The sequence below is a fragment of the Coregonus clupeaformis genome, chromosome 31, assembly GCF_020615455.1.
Source record: "Coregonus clupeaformis isolate EN_2021a chromosome 31, ASM2061545v1, whole genome shotgun sequence".
NCBI classification, from domain to species: Eukaryota; Metazoa; Chordata; class Actinopteri; order Salmoniformes; family Salmonidae; genus Coregonus; species Coregonus clupeaformis.
In genome coordinates, this window is record NC_059222.1 from 37,353,801 (window position 1) to 37,376,829 (window position 23,029).

Consider the following 23,029-nt stretch of genomic DNA (forward strand, 5'->3'; position numbering starts at 1 on the left):
TTACGCCTAATTCTCACAGATGACTGAGCACTGTTTAGATTCCATTTCTTGTATTGTAAAAGCTAGTGAACTACTGTGCCAAAGTAGGTCACATGATTTCACTGCACCAGGCAGCTACAATCACTGAAGCACACAATTTAATTCAAAACTTCAATTTATAGTGTAATATATTATCCCAAATGCATTGCTTAGTAAACTACTGTTGGGTGTCTCCCCCCTCATCCTAAATCTGACAAGAAAAACAACTACACATGGTTCCCACATTTCTTTATTCCAGTTGATTTACCAGATGGGAGAAAACAGCTTACTAGAGAATTAACAAAAATGATGTGAAAACATTCATTGTTGGGAACAGGTGAAAAACATCCTACTAATGCCATTCTATGTCATCATACTGGACATCTATCCAGTGTCTAAAAGAAAAACCAGTAGAAGGATTTTTGTTTTGTGACAGCAAAAAGACAATGGCTATGTGGCACACACACACCATAAGATTAGAAGCAGATGCAAATTGATTGGTATACATACATTCATTAAAAACCATAATATCAACCACAAGCCAACAGGAAGATAGATATGCATTTAGTCTAGGTGTTGTGTAAACTTCTGGGTGGTTGCTACTTCAGTAGTGACATGTATCTCTTCTGTCGGCTGCCCTACAATGGGCGTTCAGAAAACGCTGTGTAGCTCTTCACACGTGCAAAGTAGAAAGATGCATACATCTGGTCCAAGTCAAAGGCAGTGACAACTGTCTCTCCGGTGGATCTTCAAAGAAGTAAACATTAATTTCACATTTTATGTTCCCAATCACTATTCTCTCGTGCAATGACATTCATAGATTGAATGCTGTCAAATCAAAACCCTGGCTACACAGTGTATTATTACCTGTAGGTGATGTGGCAGGAATGGTGGATCCAATTCAGCTTGTTGAAGCTCTGGCGCCCCCCGGAGGACAACTGCAGTCCCACGTGAAAACTGTGCTCCGTCTCGGGCGCCGCTGGGTTCCGCCGGCAGAACCGAGAGATTCTCTGGTACTCTGCCACCTTCTGTCAAGAGAACACATACAGGGAATCAGAACTGGACAGCCAAAGCACTCTTCAATCATCTGTGGACAATGACACAAGTCTAAGAAGTCCGAAGTGTTCATTTGTTAATTTGTAATTTTCTCCTTGTATTCGGTGTCCTGCACTGCACCAGTTGACCCAGTTAATGTGTGAGGAAACAGCCCATCTTGTTGGGTTTAAGTTATAAACAGTAATGGAAAATATACAAATACCTTCCCACATCAAATCATCCCTGTCAACTTCTCTCACTCACCTCTTCTTTTCTCTTAGAGACGACAACAAAGACTTTGGTTTGATTGTCTGTGTCCTGCGACAGACGGTAAAGACCACACATAATGGACTCCACCCTGTGTAAAGGGAAATTGAAAGCCATTAATCTTACAAAATCAAACCGTTGTGACAAAAAAAAAAGTATATTATTCCCCTCAAATGTGTTACTCCAGACTTGAATGCCAGTGTATGTTGTGTTCTAAATACCTGGTGTTCTTGCTACGTAGACGGGGAACAGTGACCAGTGGGTCCTCAGGTGTGGTCAGCATCATGACTTGGCCATCAGGGAAGAAACGCAGATATCTGGGGACACAAACAGTAGTCTTGTCTGACTGTACAGTGGGGAAAAAAAGTATTTAGTCAGCCACCAATTGTGCAAGTTCTCCCACTTAAAAAGATGAGAGGCCTGTAATTTTCATCATAGGTACACGTCAACTATGACAGACAAATTGAGGGAAAAAATCCAGAAAATCACATTGTAGGATTTTTAATGAATTTATTTGCAAATTATGGTGGAAAATAAGTATTTGGTCACCTACAAACAAGCAAGATTTCTGGCTCTCACAGACCTGTAACTTCTTCTTTAAGAGGCTCCTCTGTCCTCCACTCGTTACCTGTATTAATGGCACCTGTTTGAACTTGTTATCAGTATAAAAGACACCTGTCCACAACCTCAAACAGTCACACTCCAAACTCCACTATGGCCAAGACCAAAGAGCTGTCAAAGGACACCAGAAACAAAATTGTAGACCTGCACCAGGCTGGGAAGACTGAATCTGCAATAGGTAAGCAGCTTGGTTTGAAGAAATCAACTGTGGGAGCAATTATTAGGAAATGGAAGACATACAAGACCACTGATAATCTCCCTCGATCTGGGGCTCCACGCAAGATCTCACCCTGTGAGGTCAAAATGATCACAAGAACGGTGAGCAAAAATCCCAGAACCACACAGGGGGACCTAGTGAATGACCTGCAGAGAGCTGGGACCAAAGTAACAAAGCCTACCATCAGTAACACACTACGCCGCCAGGGACTCAAATCCTGCAGTGCCAGACGTGTCCCCCTGCTTAAGCCAGTACATGTCCAGGCCCGTCTGAAGTTTGCTAGAGTGCATTTGGATGATCCAGAAGAGGATTGGGAGAATGTCATATGGTCAGATGAAACCAAAATAGAACTTTTTGGTAAAAACTCAACTCGTCGTGTTTGGAGGACAAAGAATGTTGAGTTGCATCCAAAGAACACCATACCTACTGTGAAGCATGGGGGTGGAAACATCATGTTTGGGGATGTTTTTCTGCAAAGGGACCAGGACGACTGATCCGTGTAAAGGAAAGAATGAATGGGGCCATGTATCGTGAGATTTTGAGTGAAAACCTCCTTCCATCAGCAAGGGCATTGAAGATGAAACGTGGCTGGGTCTTTCAGCATGACAATGATCCCAAACACACCACCTGGGCAACGAAGGAGTGGCTTCGTAAGAAGCATTTCAAGGTCCTGGAGTGGCCTAACCAGTCTCCAGATCTCAACCCCATAGAAAATCTTTGGAGGGCGTTGAAAGTCCGTGTTGCCCAGCGACAGCCCCAAAACATCACTGCTCTAGAGGAGATCTGCAAGGAGGAATGGGCCAAAATACCAGCAACAGTGTGTGAAAACCTTGTGAAGACTTACAGAAAACGTTTGACCTGTGTCATTGCCAACAAAGGGTATATAACAAAGTATTGAGAAACTTTTGTTATTGACCAAATACTTATTTTCCACCATAATTTGCAAATAAATTCATTAAAAATCCTACAATGTGATTTTCTGGATTTTATTTTTCTCATTTGTCTGTCATAGTTGACGTGTACCTATGATGAAAATTACAGGCCTCTCATCTTTTTAAGTGGGAGAACTTGCACAATTGGTGGCTGACTAAATACTTTTTTCCCCCACTGTATGATCATTAGCATATCACAACAAGGAAACCAGTGACTGACTGCAGCCCCTACCTGTAGTACTCCACCTGGTGCCAAGCCCTATAGAATCCATCAAGGGACTCCTCTCCCTGACGGATGTATGCCGTCTTGCTGATGTAAACACCTGCAAAATCAACATTGAAAACCACAGATTGAATTCACCAAACATAACAACCATCTGATAAGATGGACCCAATCTAGTTTTAGCTATGTAACTTATGCTAGACATGCCAATTGTGCATTGGTATTGAGGAAATAGAGTAGTCTATGAAACAAGCCCATTTATCTTAGAAGGGTTTTTCTTTCTCTAAGGATGATAAATAATTAATGTTCCTTAATGTTTACCATCAAAGCGCACACGTGGCCTCTCAAGAAACATCTCCCTCCAGGAGTTGAAGGGCACCAGTTTGGTACAGCTCCGGCCCCACACTCTCAGACAGGCCGAACGCCAAATCTCTGGGTCCCTGAGGAGAAATCAACACCGAGGGGAAATAACAATCTCAGTTTCATTTGAAAAACCAATACATCATTCAGAAGCCTGTTTTGATCCAGTGTATGGACCAGTGTTTCACAGCACTAAAAAGTTAAGGAACTACTGGCATGAATTAAAATTAATACAAGCCATGTTCATGGAAAATATATTTACAATATTTTGGATTTGTAAAGTGTATAGTCTGACCTAGCACAAATGTAGAAGCCTCTACAGACTAGGGAGAGCTGCTCCAGGGTGCGCAGGTCCAGATCACTGGACACAACCCAACGGAAGATGTACATCAAGACCTCTGGGGGCAGGGCTGTGGACAGAAACCCAAAGGAACCGACTGAAAAAAATAACCAGATCAAAAATCCAGTATAATAATAAAGAGTACTGCCAATCTGATATGCTCCCAGACAGTGGTTTATTGAGACATTTCGATCCTGACCAAGATCCCAGTGGGATGGAAACAGTGTGTATGTGCGTCTTAATAAACCACTGTGGGAGCATATGAGAGTTGCCAACATAACTTTTGACATGTTATTAATTTTTTCTGTCTAGGACATGAATTGCGATGGTCCTTTGTAGCTCAGTTGGTAGAGCACGGCACTTGTAATGCCAGGGTAGTGGGTTCAATTCCCGGGACCACCAATACGTAAACTTTATGCACGCATGACTAAGTCACTTTGGATAAAATCGTCTGCTAAATGGCATAATTATTATTATTATTGCATAAGCTCTACCTACCTGAGATGTGCATCTGAGTCATCTCCACCTCAGGAACACATATCTTCAGAGAGTTGTCTTGCAGAGTGAGCTGCTGATGGAAGTAGGCCAATAGATCCTCTATTTCACCATCCATGTCATTCTCATTGCTAGGAAACAGATATGAAGTTTCACTCACATGGTATGGAAAAGAGTGACAATGAGTTCAGATGGCACACACTTTGTGTGTAAGGTATTCATTGTAGTGTTACTGACTGCCAAAGTATACCAAAGTATTACGAAAAAAAAGACTTACCCGCCATCTGGATCAGGGGAACGACTGTAGTTGATTTTAAACTCAATGTCAGGCACAATCTGCATTGCCCTGCGATAGTATTTTATTGCTGTAAATTAGGGAGGGAAAAAGGTTCAGCTGTGTAAAACCATTATTCCCAATCCCAACTACAGTCACACAAGAATCCCATTCAAGTCATGGTACCGATATTAGCATTTTGTTGCCGCATCATTTTCTAATCATTGATAAGTGACTTTGTTGAGCTTCACAATCAATTTTAGATACTTTTGGATGATTTAGACATAATGCACACAAAACAAATATCGATACCATGACTTGAATGAGATTTTTGCCACAAATGCAAAAGCATTAGGAAACGGTGCCAGGTAAACTAAACTAAAGCATGGATTGCCATCATACCTTGTCCATAAACCAATGCGTCATTTTGTAATTTGGGTGAACTATCCCTTTAAAAGGTCCATCATTTTAACTATACTGAGACAAAATACTCATTTTCAACAGTGAGTGCCATTTTGCTTTGCCCAACTTGTCTCTCAGACATACATACCTTCATAAACAGCTCCATTCTCTTCTTCCTCAACAGCTTTAAGGAACAACTCTCTGGCCTAAGACAAAGAAACAAAAGTTGGCAACGATGGTGAAGATGACAATAGCATGCAGTCAAATCTGGTGTAAAACTACTATTCTAAATGACACTATTCTAAATGACACTATTCTAAATGGCTGTAACAAAACAGCTGACTTTTTCCTCCCGGGCCAGTTCCTGTTTTCTTCTCAGGTCTGCAGCTCGCGACGACATTCCTCTGTTCCCCCCATTGGACCCAGAGTTGGGCTTCAGTTCAGACATCCACTGGGCCCTGAACACGTTGAGCTCCACCTAGACGCATGGACAATGATGTACAAGGGATTGACATGAAGCGTTTTCTTATTGCCTGGGTCAAGTAAACTGTAAGTTTAGCCTGCTCTGAGGTTACCCCAGTGGGCAGTTGAAAACAAGTTTCTGCCCATTGTTTAAGTGAAAGACAGACAATTTATGGCAGTCCGGCAAATTAAGACTGGCTCTGATCATTTTTTTGACTGAGAACAACCAAAACACAAAGAAATCCAGTACTGATCTTTCTGATTCCTCCCCTATGTGTAAGTGAAAGGCAGCCAATATAATATGGCACTTCTGCATATAAAAACTTACATTTTCTGCGAAAGTGATCATAATCTTCAGCAAACAAAAAATACACCTGGTGCCTTTAAGACTAATGTGTACACACACAAAATGACAAAGCATAAACTACAACACTCCATCTCATAAGCTTTGTTAATCATAACAGGGTATAAGTCTGCTATCATTTTTTTCAATATGGATCTCTACATTTAAAGTCTTCATTATCACTCAGAGCAATCCTGAGACATAATAATTGTGTAGTCTTTGTATCTCGTGTCAAACAGGTCATCTTACGTGGAGGTTTTCGTCATCAGTACTTTCATTCTCTCCATCTTGATCTTCTACAATGCCAAGAGAATTGATAATGCTTTCAGCCTGGGCAGAAAACAATATAGTTTTGTTAAAATAACTAGGCCTAAACACGGCAGAGAATCACAAACATGGACTGTTTGGCTGTCTAACAAATAGGGTTTAAATCATCTGCAAATATTTGTAAGTCATTAACCAAATACAAGCTTTGTTTATGGAAGTGATGTGGTTTGACAGATAGACAAGCCCAACAAATATTCAAAGAAGGTCGTCGTGATCATGGTTGAGGTTACTTTGAGGTGTGAGCATACAAAATGTGCACACGTTAACTAGAACACATCGCTAGCTAGCTCCTAGTAGTCAAACAAATGTGGCACCACATAGCTAGCTAACTGGAGACTAACTGCATTGACTTTTTCCTCTGCCCAGCAAGGCACTAACTTGACGTTACCTAAACAAGTGACGTGTGACGAACAAGAAGCAAGCATGGTTTAGCATGCCACATTGCCAGGATTTACTTTTCAGACAGTTAGCTTGTCTATTCATCTTTTGACAGCTGGTCATTTTTAATGTAACAATACATTAACTACCGCTAGTTCGTATCATTCATGTTTACGACTAGGAGACACGTCATGCAACCACCAGCAGTAGGCGTGAGTGACCATACTTGCTAGCCAGCTAGCTAGCTCGATAACAAGTAGCCGTGCGCAAGGATTAGCCTCATAACAAACGACATTGAGCTACCATTATGGCTTATCTGAAAGCTCTTCTGTTGTCCGTCAACGTTTTCAGGTGAGGGTCTACAGATCACGGTCAGAAAAACGGACAACACAACGTGGAAATTTGAGTGATCGCAGAAATGCAGCCATTTCGACGACTTGCTGAGTACTGACTGTGTGTAGCTAGAAAGCTACTTACAAGGGTGTGTGGGTGTGACGTCAGCACACCACGTGACTAACTATTCTACAGTCTATCAACACACTTATCACAGAAGTTTCTACCTTTCTGCGTTTATGATTTTGTTGTAGGCTGGTACATGGGCCACACAAAAAAGTACCATCCTTCCTTGATTAGCATATTTGGCTAAAATCGTTCCGACGTAGAGTGATCCTGATTCCTGACTGTACCATGTAGGGGGGGGTGTTGTTGTTATGAAAGAGAAAGTTGGGGTACATCTCAATATAGTCTGAATTAGCTTCTTCTCTTTTCATCTCCTCTCCTTCATCTTCACTACTTGGAAAAACAGGACTGGTAAAAGCAATATGGTGGATCCCTCCCTTCTACTAGGAATTAGCTTTACATTTACATTTACATTTACATCATTTAGCAGACGCTCTTATCCAGAGCGACTTACAAATTGGTGCATCCAACTCATTTCCCATCAGTGCAGATGAAGGAAATGAGATGAAGAGGCCACTTAATGCTATTGAGATGAACCCAAATGTTTTATTTTATTAAACTTCATAACATAAAGAAATATGGTACTCAAACCTCTGGCCAACCCTAAAAGCAGCCAATCACAGACTCCCAGTATACATTTTCATCAAAAATAAATGGGAACGCTCAATTTAGTTCGCCAGAGCAGTATTTAGATACCTTAGCCAAATTCGACCCCTGCTCCTCCATATTCATTACTCAGCCAGCCAAGCTCCCTAACCCTCCCTAGCAGTTCTGTAAGGTGGAAGCTCCTCCATATTCTTATCCAGACCCTTCAGATCTGCAAACATTGAAGGGTTAGGGCCAAGGGGAGGGATAAAAGCGTCTGCTAAATGGCATATTATTATTATTATTAACTCGTTATACCAACTCTTTCGAAAGCTTCACAGAGGCGCCTTCGTACTTCTGACACCAGTGCAGCAATCGAGGGAGGGGGTAGAAACTGGAGAGGTCACCTGGACCCAAGGAAGGAGGGTGGGTTTGCAGCTACGAAAGCTTGGTGAAGCTTTCTAACTGTGAAGCTGCTGAAGAGGCTAACATTAGTCAACTCCAACTGACGCAACATAACAATATGGCAATATGTGTTGAAGATTGCGTTGGTGTCAGAACCAATGATTTATATATACACTAGATCGCAAAGAGGGGGCGCTGTTTTGGAGCTCCCGCACCTCCATCTTGGCACTCTCCCACGTGGTAAAACATATTTGGGAAGCTATAGAAATGCATTTATTAATGTATACATTTGTTTTTGCCAATTTTGTTTATTCTATTACAGACACCTTAATGCATACTAATTATATTATGTGAGCTAAACATAAAAATAAAAGATATTAAAACATTTTCTTTAAAGTATAGTTTTTTTGAAAGTTCTGTTACTGTCCCCACTACAAAAAAAAGTATCTTAAATACATGTTATTTTTTTCTTGAAACATTTAATTGAAATACCGTAGAATTCCATTTATTGCTATGGAGGGCCGCTCCTTCTCGGGAGTGCCAATATGGCCGACCAGCGGCTTCAAAGCCTCTCACTGGCCAATAGAGAGAAATAATAATGGCGTTTTTTTGTAGGCACTAACTCAGCCATGGTTTGTTGGACAAAGCCTATGAGGAAACTGAATGGCGTTTTTGTGGGGGTTTTGGATAAACACCAAAAATAAGGTCTGTGGTAAACACAGATTTAGGAGATTTTATACATTTTGTTCTATGACATAATTTTCATCAGCTAATGTAACTTAACATTGTTTATTTATTTTTTTACACATAAATCACATAAAAGCGTCATAATTCATAAAGGTCATGTTAACTGACTGCTATTATCTAATAGATCAAAACGTATAAGATATCTGAAGCCTGTGTTACCCTCAGAACTTATTTTCAGCGTTTATTACAAAACTCTATTCTTTCGTATTTTTTCAGTTGTTTTGAACGCACTGAAGTCGGAAATTTGAGATTTCCGAGTTACCAGTTCCGAGTTCCCAGTTCTTCGGAACGCGGCATTATATACGTCATTGGTCAGCGCAGATATGGTACGCAGGCTTGGTCAGATGTGGTAAGAACACCAAGTCCAGTAGATGGCGGTAACGTGACATAACATTGTTTGCCAACCGCCGTCAAACACCACTGATGTAGAATACGCAAATCTGCGACGCCCTTGGTCGCGCAGCTGTGATTTGTTGTGATGGGCCTGGATGTAGTGTGAGTGAGTGTGGTCGACTCTATACAAGTAGTTTAGTGGTGCTGTCTTCAAATGTCCGTTATTCGAGTTGAAACAGAGTGGGTGAGTGTCTTTTTGACTCTTTTGACTTTGCTTTATGTCATTATTATCAGCTGAAGTCAAAGATTGAGCGTGTGGCTAGCTAACCTTAGCTCGGCTGCAGCATCTGCTGTTTTTCATTGCAGCAGTAGCTGTGTAACCATAACATGACATTCTGGTCAGAAATCTGACCAGACAGTTTTTACTCTTAAAATCTTATGCATGCCTGCCCTGTAGTTAAAGGTTTTTTTTAGGTAGCTAGTGATGAAATAGGCTAAAACAGTCTGACTACTGTCTGTTGAAGATCTAGTAAGAAGATAATGTGCGTGAAATTAGAAACCGTCTGTCTCAGATTCCTTGGATTGTCTGGAAACTGAAAACCAAGTGTATATTTTCCCTCTGTGATTGAATTGCTGGTTCAATGGCTTCCTCTAATGACACCCCATCCCTTTTCCTCAGGAGGAGGCAAGAAGCCCATGACAACATGAGTCCTCCAGCTGTGCCTGTGGTCCACTGTTGTTGTCACAGGGAAATCTGGTTACACTCAACAGCTGCAGGGGGCTGCCAGCCTACCACCTCTGTGTTCCTTCACCCTACCACCTCTCTGTGTTCCTGGGCGATGGTGAGGAGAGGGCAGCACCATGAATAGATACACCACGCTCAGGCAACTCGGGGATGGCACCTACGGCTCAGTCATCCTTGGCCGCTGCCTGGAATCAGGGGAACTGGTCGCCATTAAGAAGTGAGTGGAGGGCACTGTCATAGCATTGTTATTATGAAAAAAATATGGCTGTGATCTCTGTGTGCAATTGCAGTCCATCTTTGAAGGGTTGCCAGCTAGTGTAACTTACATATTATCCTCTGGTACCTAAATTGAAGGGCTTTAGCTTACAAATTGTTGTAGCTGCTAAAGCCGTGTAGTAAAATGAGCTGCCAGTGCCTGTGGGATTCGCTAAGAATGGCATTAGCCGGTGGCCACTGCTACGCGTGGTTAAGCTGACAGCTGGCTAGACAGATGTAGACGAATGAAAGTGCACGGATGACTGACAGGCCCACCTATTTGGCTGATTGAAAAAAAGGCATCTGTTGGTGGGTACCTTCATGAAAGCTTCTTGCTTCTATTTATAGCCTTGACAGGAAGTATGTGGGGGGTTGGGCAGCCGCAGATTAGTAGCATAAATCTATCATGTTGGTGGCGTCGCTCTTGAGATTGAAATGGAGAGGGCCTTGGCCTACATGTTATAAACCTGTTTGCTCTTTTCAATCATACATTTTACGCGGTGCATATTCATCAAACTTCCCAATATGTTTTACTATAAAAAGTATGATCTATGATATGTTGGTCCTTTAATTCAGTTAGGCTAATCATAAATGATTGCATATTTGTTTCAGAATGAAGAGAAAATTCTACTCATGGGAAGAATGCATGAATCTTCGTGAGGTCATAGTAAGTGCTCCTTCCCAGATATGATGCTTGTGGGTAAAATGCTCCACCTATTGCAGTGTTTCCCCTAGGATTTATTTCAGCAGTGGTGGCAAGGGTAGGCACCGCACCGGTATAGGGCAGCATAATGAATACAACCTATGCTTTCACAGTTGTTGTCTACTGTTTCACCTGTTAGTGTTTTTGTACCACCATATAAATTCCACCTCTGCTCAGAACCACAGAAACCAGCACAAATAATCTAGAAGGTGACTCTTGTGTGTACTGCCTTAGGATTTTAACTCTCTAGTTCCTCACCCTGTCCCAGACATTCATTCCTTGCCGAGAGCTTGAATCCAAAGGAGCGTAGCAGTATCCTAGAAGAAACCAGCCCTCCAGGGATCTTGGTTAGAATAGCATAAATAGCATGTGCCACCACCAAGACCCATAACGACTTCCCCTCTACTCAAAACTATAGCATGGTGAAAGTTGCCGCCATTTACATCCATACTTTTCAGTGCATGGGAAAACTTCACCCGCATTTACTATGATCTGCACTAGTTTTCATTATTACACCTGAGTTAAAAAGCATAAAAAAATCCCTAAAGGCTGCACCTTTAGAAATACCAGTGGTTACCCACACTGTACCCAAGATGATATACAGTTTATTAATGCTTTGATTGTCAATCAATGTTTTGATTTTGAACTAAAGCATATTTGTTGTATGCCGGTTTTAAGGGTCAGACCTTCTATGTCTTACCTTTTATGTATCTAAGTCTGGAGGCAGGTGGCACCTTAATTGGGGAGGATGGGCTCATGGTAATGGCTGTAGCGGAATTAGTGGAATGGTATCAGATACATCAAACAAATGGTTTCCATGGTTTCCAGGTGGTTGATGCCGTTCCATTTGTACCGTTCCAGCCATTATTATGAGCCGTCCTCCCCTCAGCAGCCTCCTGTGGTATCTATGTCTGGCCATGATGAAGTGTTGCAGAGCTGTTTTTGATGATTTACAGATTGAGGTTATTTCCCTCATGCTTTGTCTTGATTGCTAAGGTACCATCTAATTCGTTCCCTCCTTCTTTCAGTCCTTGAAGAAACTCAACCATGCGAATGTGGTCAAACTCAAGGAGGTTATACGGGAAAATGACCACTTGTACTTTGTGTTTGAATACATGAAGGAGAACTTGTATCAACTAATGAAAGACAGGTAAATATAGCTTTTTTGATTCACATAGCGTAAATCTAGGCTATTTGAAATGGGTTCAGTGCTTTGGGGATAAATGTCAGTAGGTCAAAATCATGGCTCATATATTGTTATTTGTATCATGTTGCAGGTCTCGGCTGTTCCCTGAATCTGCCGTGCGAAATATTATGTTCCAGATACTGCAGGGATTAGCATTTATTCATAAGCATGGTATGATTAGAATGATACACTAGCACTTTTTTTGCTAATGCTTTTTACTTGTTACTTTGTATACTCACTGTATGTTTTTCCCCTCAGGATTTTTTCACAGGGATATGAAACCTGAGAATCTTCTGTGCATGGGACCGGAGCTTGTGAAAATAGCTGACTTTGGGCTTGCCCGCGAGATAAGATCTCGGCCGCCATACACAGACTATGTTTCAACAAGATGGTTAGTTTTGTTACCTCCATATGATGGGTTTATGTGTCACTAACCACATTTCCATTTACAGTTTTTATGCGAGTAAAGTAAAAAAAAATCACAACAGCTGAGATGGAAACAGGAAGTTTCGGTACAATTTTATAAATGCCGACAGATCATTTGTTCATTCGACATGGTGGGATATTTTTGTGTCGGTAAAGTTAATTATGCGAGAAATGGCGGTGGAAACGCCTTTATGGGTAAATATTCATATAATGACCATCATATCAAAGTAAACTTGGAGTCAATCGATGATATTTGGCCCTCCCACTACGACTCGGAAAACCATGCAGTTTAAAAGGCTACAGATTGAATAAATGATGATGAACTTCTCAGGGTGGTGAAAGTGCACGGTGATGAGCTTGATGCTCCTTTCCAATAAATATCGAGGGTCTAATTCTGGTGACATGATGATTGACGCTTGACTGCCGTTTGACAAATAAACAAATATTCTCACTCTTATCCATAATAATCTCATCATATACAGTAGACCATCCTACCCACACTGTATCTGCCAGCTGTTGGCTAAAGCACACATGTCAAGACCAGAGTAGACACAGTTTCTATTTAAAGCAACAGTTGTGACAACTATCGATAGGGTTGAAAATGCCATGGAAACACATTGAACTTTAGATTTTTATCTGGTACATAAAAACGTAAGCATTTTGTTTGCACTACTTCATCACACACTGTCAGTTTGGTGGAAACACACCACTGGTGGGAAAATGTGCATATTTTCTATGCAGATTTTAGAATCTTTGCATGAAAATCTGTCGCCAGTTGGATGGAAACCTAACTACTGACACCATTTTGTGATTGATCAGTAAAACTTGTCAAGTTCTATATGAATTTATTTGTCTCATTTTCTGTCGACTTGTGACAACATGAGACCTCTTGTATTTTCTATCATCATGTGGAGCATCAACCAGCCTATAAAGACCTTCTCCCTTCCCTGTGTTGTCTTCCAGGTACAGAGCTCCAGAGGTGTTGCTGAGGTCCACCTCGTACAGCTCTCCCATAGACCAGTGGGCCGTGGGCTGCATCATGGCAGAGCTTTACACACTTAGGCCTCTGTTCCCTGGCTCCAGTGAAGTGGACACCATCTTCAAAATCTGCCAAGTCCTGGGAACTCCAATGAAGGTAGCCTTGTTCTCCAGGGCTGTTAGATCCAGAATATCAGTGGAAAACAAGCTATACTGTCCTCACATCATCATGTAAAATAACTTGTGGTGTTGTTAAATGCATAAATCAAACCTCACTGAAGATGTGGTGATCAGTCTTGTGTAATGGGCTTTTGAAATGACAAACTTCTTCACAGATTATTATTGTCATAACTTTTAAAAACCGTTACATCTATCTGTTTTATTACTATACAGTAAAATAAGCAGTTCAATAATTATTGTGCCTGATCCACTTCTAGAATGACTGGCTGGAGGGCTTCCAGTTGTCAGCAGCCATGAATTTCCGCTGGCCCCAGTGTGTCCCCAGTAATGTGAGAAGTCTGATCCCCAACGCCAGTCCTGAGGCCATCCAACTGATGAGAGACCTACTCCAGTGGGACCCTAAGAAGAGGCCAGCCTCTGCCCAGGTAGCAAACCCTGGCTGGGGCATATCTCTGTTATCATCTATGCTAAAATAAATGTGATTCTCTTATAAAATGGGTAAAAGTAAGGTACACTTCTCAGAGAGTTTTGAATTGTCAAGAGTAGTTAAACAAAGGTGTCCACTGTCACCATATCTATTCGTTATGGTAGCTATTAAAATCAGATCAAATAATAACATTAGAGGATTAGAAAGGCTTAAAAACAAAGGTGTCCATGTATGCCGATGACTCAAGTTTTATATTAAGTCCGCAAGCTAGATCCCTGCAATGTCTCATTGAAGATCTAGATAACTTTTCTGGACTCTCTGGACTAAAACCTAAATGTACAATATTACGTATTAGATGTTTAAAAAAATACAACTTTTCCATTACCCTGCAGTTTACCTATAAAATGGGCTGACGGTGAAGTAGACATACTTGGAATTCATATCACAAAATATATAAATGAGCTCTCCACAATGAATTTCAATATGAAATTAGTACAATTAGACAAGATCCTGGAACCATGGAGAGGAATACCTGTCTATTTATGGAAAAACTGCCCTGATTAACTCCTTAGTTATATCTCAGTTTACTCACTTACTTTATGGCGCTGCCTACTCCTGATGATTCGTTTTTCAAATCATATGAGCAAAACATATTTACCTTTATCTGGGATGCTAAACCAGACAAGATAAAGCGTGCCTATCTATATAATGAATATGAACTGGGTGGGCTGAGATTATTACATCTAAAAGCACTAAACCTCTCTCTAAAAGCTTCACTTATCCAAAAGTTTTACTTGAACCCTAAATGGTTCTCAAGTAGATTTCTAAGAAAAGCTCATCCATTGTTTAAAAATTGCCTTTTTGCAGATTGCCATGTCTCATTTTCGCTTAATTGAAAATGAAACTTTTTTTCAAGCAAGCATTGCAGAGCTGGCTACAATTTCAATTTCATCCCCCTGAAAAGATAGAACAAATATTACAACAAATATTATGGCTGGACTCAAATGTGCTGGTTGATAAAATACCTGTATTTATGGAAAATATGTTTGAAAAGGGTATTTAAAAATAAATAAATGATATTGTAAATTGGAATGGTAGAGTTATGTCTTTCATGGAGTTATCAGAATTGTATGGGAAGGTCTGCTTACAACCAATTCATTACAGCACTACCCCAAACATGGAGGAGGCAGGTGGCAGTGGGAGGAGGTAGGGAACTGGTCTGTCTGCCCAATATAAAGGATCCAAACTGGCAGAGGAATAAAAATAGCATAAATAGGAAAGTATACCAGTTTCATTTGAGGACCAGGATGTTGACAGCTGTGCCATACAGATTGCAAAATAGTTGGGAAGAGATTTTTTATGTACCGATTCCATGGTACAGGGTGTATGAGTTGATATATAAAACAACGCAATATTCAAGACTTCGTGCTTTTCAGCAAAACATTTTGTACAGAATTCTTGCCACCAACAAAATGTTGAATATTTGGGGCATACAATCATCGCAGCTCTGCAGATTGTGTTGCGAGGATACAGAATCAATAGACCATTTGTTTTGGTATTGCCCTCAGGTAGCCTGTTTCTGGTCTCAGGTTCAGGAATGGCTGAAAATGCATCACATTGATCTAAAATTGACCCTAGAAATAGTATTGTTGGGAGATCTGGAGAGACCGGGTCAGTCAATTACTAATATACTAATACTCTTAGTAAAAGTATTTATCTTCAACTCGCAATCTGTGGATTCTATTCGATTAGATAGATTCAAATTGTATGTTAAACATCACAGCGTAGTTGAAAGATATATGGCGTGTAGAAATCCGAAGAGGGTGGCCAGCAGAGACAGGTGGGATGGGCTTAGGGAAGCGGGGGGTTTCTCTCGGATGATTGAGGGGCAGCTCTTGGGGAACTGTGGGGGGGATCTTGGAGGGCTGGTGGCCTGGCGGTTGAGAGCTTGGGCCGGTGGCTGATGTGTCGCTGGTTCAGGTCCCCGTTTTTGACCTTATGGGAGATCTGTCGACGTGCCCTTGAGCAGGGTGTTGACCCTGGTTGCTTCTGTGGATCGCTCTGGATGGGAGTCTGTCAGATGACTAATGTGATGTAGATGTTGAGCTGCTTCACTGCAAGTAGATTGTATGTTTTAAATATTCAATAATTTGTATAATTTTTTAAAAACGTATGTTAGCTTGTACATAGCTAAACAGGTTGGATTTTCTAACATTTAATGGCATGTTAACTGATTAATATGTCCTGCTTAGGGATCCTTGAAAACCAATCAATTATTTTATTATCCATTTGCAGGCCCTCAGGTACTCCTACTTCTACGTGGGTCAGGCGTTGGGCACTCCTCAGCAGATCCTGGAGCAGGGCAGGCCTCAGCCAGGTCCCCTACCTCCACAGCCACCACTACCATCACAGCAGCCTCTGCAGCAGCTACAACCACTGCTGCTGCTCAAACCAGTGCCCCCTCCCCAGCCAGCGCCCCCAAATCAACATTTCACCTCGTCCAGGCCCCTGCAACAGATCCATCCAGCCCCAGTCTCAGCCCCCACCCCAGTTCCATCGTACCAGAGGCACTCAAAGCTGTTGCGAGAGCAGCCCAACCTCATGGTGAAGCAGGAGGAGACTGAGACCACCCCACAGAACCGCTTACCTTACGTTGTTGACAAGAGCTTGCAGTGCCAGGTGAGTTTGCAGTCACCAACTCAGCTACTTGAGCACGACAAGCATTCATCAGTGTAATGTCATTAGATGTTAGAATACCTTGTTAAATGAATACAACATTAAATGGCTAGGAATGGAAAGTTGATGAATTCTTCAGAAATGTAATTGTTGTTTCTCTCCCCATAGAGATTGTTAATACAACATTTTCTTTTTTTTAACAGTTGACCCAGGAGGCTGAGAATGCCAACTTCTTAAGCTATCAGATGAAATCTAAGGGTGGAGGACGCCGGCGATGGGGCCACGGCACAGGCCTCCTAAAGGGTGACGAGTGGGATGACTTTGAGGACACGGAGCTGACCTCACTAAGTGTTCTGGGCAAAACAAAAATTCCTACTGAAAAACGAAGAGAGTGAGACTGTCTCCCTGAGTTATCCCAGTGACCTGAGTTATCAGTTTGATATTTTCAGATAAAGGGCTTTATGTATTTCTGTTATGCCTTTCAGGTACGGGAATGTTTTGGATTTTAGCAGCCCGAAAGTTAAGGGGCAGATGACAACAGGTGATGATGCACCTTTGAATCTGAACAAGGCCATGTCCTACCAGGAGCCTTCGAGGACAGCCTCTGCCAAACAGTATTACTTGAAGCAGTCAAGATATCTACCAGGTAGAAAATACAAAAACATTACCTTCCTTCCAAATGGATATTTTGAATAAGGCACTTCTAGTTACTGACAATGTATATGATAAAATGGGGTCACTCGTTAATTGGCATTGAGCCTTCTTTATCAGTAAACGTTGAACTTGATGTATCTGCCATTTGTCTACCAAATCAGAGGCATAAGCATATGTACATGCTCTGATATATAATGCCTAATGGTTTTTAAAAATGGGTGAAACCACATATTCTTTTCAGCCCGATTATCAATGATCATCATCTTAGGAGTGGCTAATCATGATGATGTAGTCTTGTTGAACCAGAAGGGGCAGCTTGTTGCAATGGAAATTACGTTGCAAACTCTACTTCCTAATCTATCCTATCTCACCCTGCAGGTTTAAATACTAAAAAGAATATGCCAATAAATTCCAACTACAGTGAAAGCAACCTCTGGGGCAGCAGAATTCCTGTTGGAGGGACACTTCCTAACCGAGGCACTCATGGTAATGATTAGTGTTGGGACCGATGTCCTGCCTGTTTATCACCTGTCACCCTACAACACGAGTGAGAGGGCTGTGTAGTATAAGCTAAGGTGATCTGTGGTGTGTGTTAACAGTATTAAATGTAACGTACATTTCCTGTTATCTTTGATGGCCCAATCACAGGTTCAAAAACTCTTCCAAGTGGATATGTACCGAACTATTACAAAAAAGAGGTTGGCTCTGCCGGCCAAAGAGTGCAACTCGCACCTATAGGGGACTCGACAGCATCAAGTGAGTGATCTTTGTAGTCTCGATGCACAGTTGTCAATCCAGGCTAGGTGCTGTGTAGTAATGTAATTCTATTATAAAGTAATAATGTTTCTTGTCTCTGCTGTTACAGATTACGCAACCTGGAGGTCATCTAGCAGAAATCAGATGGGTGCCTCATCCTATGTGCCGTCGCCCACCAAGACTACGCCAGGCCTACGGTCTCGCCCCCCAGTACAGGCCATCCATGGGCGCACAGACTGGTCTGCCAAATATGGACACCGCTAGTGGCCTCTTTGGGACACTTGTGTTATGGCCTGGCACAAATGACAGTACTTCAGATTTGTCTTTTCCCTATAAAAGGAAAAACTTATGTTTTCATATCAAAGTATGTACATATTATACAGCAATAACCTTGGTTTTGTATTAATCTGTGTATATATTGTTAAATGTGCAACTTTTTCAGTGTATGTGTGTTATATGGATAAATGCACTCATGACAGTGGTGTCATCACATTTTGTTCAGTGACAAATTCCATACTATTTATTTTTTGGGTTTATTGCATAGCATAACTTTTTCACACTTTTTTCATGTGTTCCATAGATTTTGTAAAATGTCCCCATGGTGTTTAAATTTGCATTTTCAATTACCAATCCAGTCATTTTATATTGCAAATCACTGTGATAGTTTGGCCAACACTGTTTTTCTGTTGCCAATTTGTTTTTTGTTTATTTTTCTTGGTGCTGTCTTTCATGAGATTCTGGAATAGAGGAAACACTTGTATCTTGTGCATTTAAAAAAAATATGTATTCATTGTTCCTTGATTTTTTTTCTCTAAAACAAGAACTCAGTGCTTTATTTCAAGCAGAATTGACATTCGTGTTATAATATGCCATTTAGCAGACTCTTTTATCCAAAGCGACTTACAGTCATGTGTGCGTACATTTATGTGTAGTCCCGGGGATCGAACCCACTACCTTGGCGTTACAAGCGCCATGCTCTACCAGCTGAGCTACAGAGGATCTTTCTTTGTAATTAATTATGTGGCTTAACTGTATGTTGACTTGGTTCATCTGCTGGGCCAATTTGTAAAAACATGTAAATTTGTAAAAACATGTAAAACTGCCAGTTACCAAATGCCATTGCTAACATTTGATTTATGTGGTATTGTAATGACCATTTTTATTTTCTTTACAACTGTAAAGTTGGACAAGCTGTAATGGTCATGTCTTTGACATCAATTCTGTTTTGGTTTATAATCAATAAAGTCATTGGTGTGTATATAGTCTGATTTAGTGAATTGCTTTAATTTGGTAATCAAACAATGACTTGATTAATGTATCCTATATATGCTCTGGCCTGGGATTATCTAGGAGACTGTGCTTTGCTCTTTTCAATTGAACAAGACAGTGAAGAGAACAGAGGACCTTGACATAAATCCTTGACATAAATGCTAAAGTGAAGTTAAATCACTTTAATATTTTTTTTACAAAAGAAGGCAGACTGCCACGTGCAGTGCCTCATTTGGATGTGTCTGAAGTCTTGGAGCTTGACTTCCCTACGTTTCTCCTACAAATGGGCCTTGAGCTTGTTTGGAGGTTCTAGCAGGGAGTGCAGCTACGCGTATACCAACGATGCTCGTCCGGGAAACTCGTCCTCTTCCACCGAGCGCGGGGCTTCGGGAGGGACGCACATGGAGCGGTGAGGGAGGAAGGGGACACCCGCCTAGCCAGCCAGATCAGCCGAATCAACCCTAGCGATCAATGGGGTGACAGATGTCGCAGCCAGATCGCCCTCACATCCGAAAGGAGCAGAGTGGCTCGTCGGTTTATATACCAAAAAGGAACCATACAATTTGCAGTTACGGTTTGTATTTTTATTTTTGGGGGTTCATATTTTAGAATATTGTGTGCTATGACATCTCCTGTAAGACGGAAATAGTCAGAGAAGATGTGATTTGTCTTCTAATATGTTTTTTTCACAATATATTTGTTATATTACCCATGATGCCTCGCAGACATGCAAATCTCCAGTCCTTCAATTGGCCACAACTCAATTCTCATGTTGGTCATATGACACAGTGCTTGAGGTTCAAGCTTTTAGTAACTTCGGGAGGGTACATTTTTTCGGTCTTTACACACGTAAAAGGTGCATACTTCTCTCTCGACATACAAGGTCAGTATTATTTCGTAGAATTATCTTGAAATTATAGGTTGATAACTACATAGACAATCGTATGTTTTGTACGCTTTTGTTTTTCAGCTTTATTTTCATGTATGTTTCAGTGTTCTAGTTTCAGAGTAGTCTGTTCACAATGTACCATCATTTATTTGACAGGCATGCATGTACCAAATCTTATGCAATTCATCAAACACAACATTGCTGCATTTGCACACACATGAAAGCGTAATTGAATGAGGTTGTTTCCTTCCTACAGTAAACTAAATGTTCACAATGTCTGGAAAAGTGGTGTTGACTTATTTCAATGGGAGGGGAAAATGGAGTCAATTCGATGGCTTTTAGCAGTTGCTGGAGTTGAGGTAAGCAGGCTGAACAAATAAAACCCAACATTTTTACTGTAGGTTGTTTACAGGACTTGCTTTTTCTAGTCAATTAAAGTACCCTGAGTGAAATAGTGGGTGGACAAACAGGTGATGCACACAGATGGATCACTGAACTGGATGTTCCGTCATAATTAAAATATATGTTTTATGTCCAGTTTGAGGAAGTGGCTATATCAAAGCGCCAGGAATATGTAAAACTGTTGAGTGGTAGGTTTGGTCACAATGGTAATACAACTCAGATAACATGCTCATTGTTTTGAAAGGTGTTTAATTGTTTTACCTTTCTTTTTCAGATGGAGCACTCAGGTTCCGTTGGTGGAAATGGATGGAATGAAGCTGGTTCAAACCCAAGGCTATCCTGAACTACATAGCAGGGAAATACAATCTTTATGGGAAAGACTTAAAAGAACGAGTCATGTATGTATGACATTTATGATTGAAATCGAACTTTTATTTACTTGTTTGGCTGTATTGCAGAGACATAAGAAGTGAAGCTGTTTGTACAAAAAAGGGGGGAAATCTGCTATGGTTTCAAAGGGTTTGGTTTTCATGTACCTTTAGGACTGACATGTATGCTGAGAGACTTGATGGAAATGATCATGGTGTTGGCCTTCTTGCCGCCTGACGCCAAGAAAACTAAACTGGAGGAGATAGAGAGGAAAGCAACAAGCCGCTACCTCCCTGTGTTCGAGAAGGTACTGTATGATCTGGGCCTTGGCCATATGGGAAGAGTAGAGCTCACTAAGGGGAGAAAGGGAGAAAAAAACGAACAAATCTAAGCCGTTATATTAGCATAATAATTGCGAGATACCATGTTTGCTAAGGGAACAGAAAAGGTTGGCACGTCTGTACAAGTTGATGTATTGCATAATGAGGGTGTGCTTGTGATTTTATAACAGGCGCTCCCTAGCTCCCAGTACCTGGTGGGTAATCAATTGAGCTGTGCGGATGTCCAGCTACTTGAAACCACCTTGATGTTGGAGATGAAATTTCCAACAATTCTCTCCAAATTCCCTGTTGTTAAGGTAAAGTTGATTACAAATTTATTTTGTTGTTGACAAAATAATCACGAGTCAAATCATCTTGTTACATTTGAGTGCATTTCATCAAAACATGTTAGAGGTTGACATAACCCCAGCAGCATATGAATATCACATACCAGCTGCACAGCACATTTTTCAGTCAGATATCAGTATACAATATGACTGGCCATACCAGTTCAAATGTACTGCTACCACACCCTGGTGGAGCCCAATAATCTCTCCTCTCTCATGACGTGTGCACTCTTTCAGTACTTACCACAAATCTCAAAGCATTGGATTGGTGGAGGCATATTTCTTTTACCAGTCATTTCCTTTCAAATCAGTGAAGGGAAGCAAACAAGTGCACACTTGGGGAGGAAGGAGAGATGATTAGGACATTGTCTGCAGCAGATTTAAAAGAAAGGTAAAAAGATCCATGGATGCTTCAGTTGATTCATTCTTGATTGGGTGAGAATGGTTTTCTTTTCAGGATTTTCAAGGGAGGATGAAAAGCCTACCAGCCATTCACAAGTTCCTGCAGCCAGGCAGCAAGAGGAAGCCTCAATCAGATGACGTATATGTAAAGACTGTGTGTGACGTGTTAGACTTCAAGCTCTGATGCTCATCTAAACATCAAGTAAAATGCACATTAAAGAGTTGAAGCTAATATAATTGAATTAATTCCATATTGTCATAACTTCTTGTAACATGTTGTCGTGGAAATATTGACATAAGCTTATGAATTGTTTAACCCTGGCTATATGATTGTGTGTGCTGGTTGCTATAATGTAATACATATTTGCTATATGACATATTTTATAACTAGCTTACAATAGGAGGAAGGTTCAGTGTGTGTGTGTGTGTGTGTTAGAAGACAATACCCAAGAGAGAACCTTGAGCTTCTTGGGTGAACGCCCAGAAATAACCTCTGAGAACCTTTATCAGGAGCAGGAGCCTTGATACACATTCTCTTTTGTACCCAAACCTCCGCCCTTGTGCTGAGGATGAATTGTGTTTGTGAGTTGTGTATCCTAGTATGTGCAGAGTTTGTTGTAACCTTTCCACTGGCGTGACTCGTAATAACGTTCATTTACTAATTGACTTGATGCGTCCTTGATGGTCATTTCCATTACAATGTGTAAGGACAATTGTTTAACTAGCACAAGTATTTTATGTTTTCCAATAATGTGCACATAAAAAGAACAAGGCTGTTGATCAAACAATGTCCACTGTAATTAAAAACTGCATCATGTCTGG

At 41.0% G+C, this 23,029-nt stretch overlaps 2 protein-coding genes and 1 pseudogene across 5 annotated transcripts; 2 read left to right on the top strand and 1 right to left on the bottom strand.

Annotated features, from left to right (window-relative positions):
- Positions 1 to 250: 250 nt before the first annotated feature.
- On the bottom strand, positions 251 to 7,165 carry fbxo9 (F-box protein 9). 3 transcript variants are annotated; one of them, XM_041858254.2, is made up of 13 exons: positions 6,998 to 7,165; positions 6,239 to 6,319; positions 5,528 to 5,662; positions 5,333 to 5,390; positions 4,786 to 4,873; positions 4,512 to 4,639; positions 3,969 to 4,083; positions 3,635 to 3,753; positions 3,323 to 3,413; positions 1,542 to 1,637; positions 1,318 to 1,411; positions 886 to 1,043; positions 251 to 765 (listed from the first exon to the last, which is right to left on the bottom strand). In XM_041858254.2, exons 1-13 carry the CDS (start codon positions 6,998 to 7,000, stop codon positions 657 to 659), a joined length of 1,275 nt encoding a protein of 424 aa, XP_041714188.1. In that variant the 5' UTR covers positions 7,001 to 7,165; the 3' UTR covers positions 251 to 656. The 3 variants fall into 3 exon arrangements, with proteins under 3 accessions (XP_041714188.1, XP_041714187.1, XP_041714189.1); XM_041858253.2 differs by having other exon boundaries at positions 886 to 1,046; positions 6,998 to 7,163; XM_041858255.2 differs by lacking the exon at positions 6,239 to 6,319 and having other exon boundaries at positions 886 to 1,046; positions 6,998 to 7,163.
- Positions 7,166 to 9,302: 2,137 nt separating this feature from the next.
- LOC121547144 (serine/threonine-protein kinase ICK) lies at positions 9,303 to 19,467 on the top strand. 2 transcript variants are annotated; one of them, XM_041858256.2, is made up of 14 exons: positions 9,303 to 9,467; positions 9,903 to 10,185; positions 10,836 to 10,890; positions 11,955 to 12,076; positions 12,204 to 12,283; positions 12,371 to 12,503; positions 13,502 to 13,673; positions 13,954 to 14,121; positions 16,419 to 16,802; positions 17,003 to 17,190; positions 17,285 to 17,445; positions 17,832 to 17,939; positions 18,102 to 18,209; positions 18,319 to 19,467. In XM_041858256.2, exons 2-14 carry the CDS (start codon positions 10,085 to 10,087, stop codon positions 18,471 to 18,473), a joined length of 1,935 nt encoding a protein of 644 aa, XP_041714190.1. In that variant the 5' UTR covers positions 9,303 to 9,467; positions 9,903 to 10,084; the 3' UTR covers positions 18,474 to 19,467. The 2 variants fall into 2 exon arrangements, with proteins under 2 accessions (XP_041714190.1, XP_041714191.1); XM_041858257.2 differs by having other exon boundaries at positions 9,303 to 9,463.
- A 247-nt stretch (positions 19,468 to 19,714) lies between these two features.
- On the top strand, positions 19,715 to 22,992 carry LOC121548095 (annotated as a pseudogene).
- Positions 22,993 to 23,029: the final 37 nt, after the last annotated feature.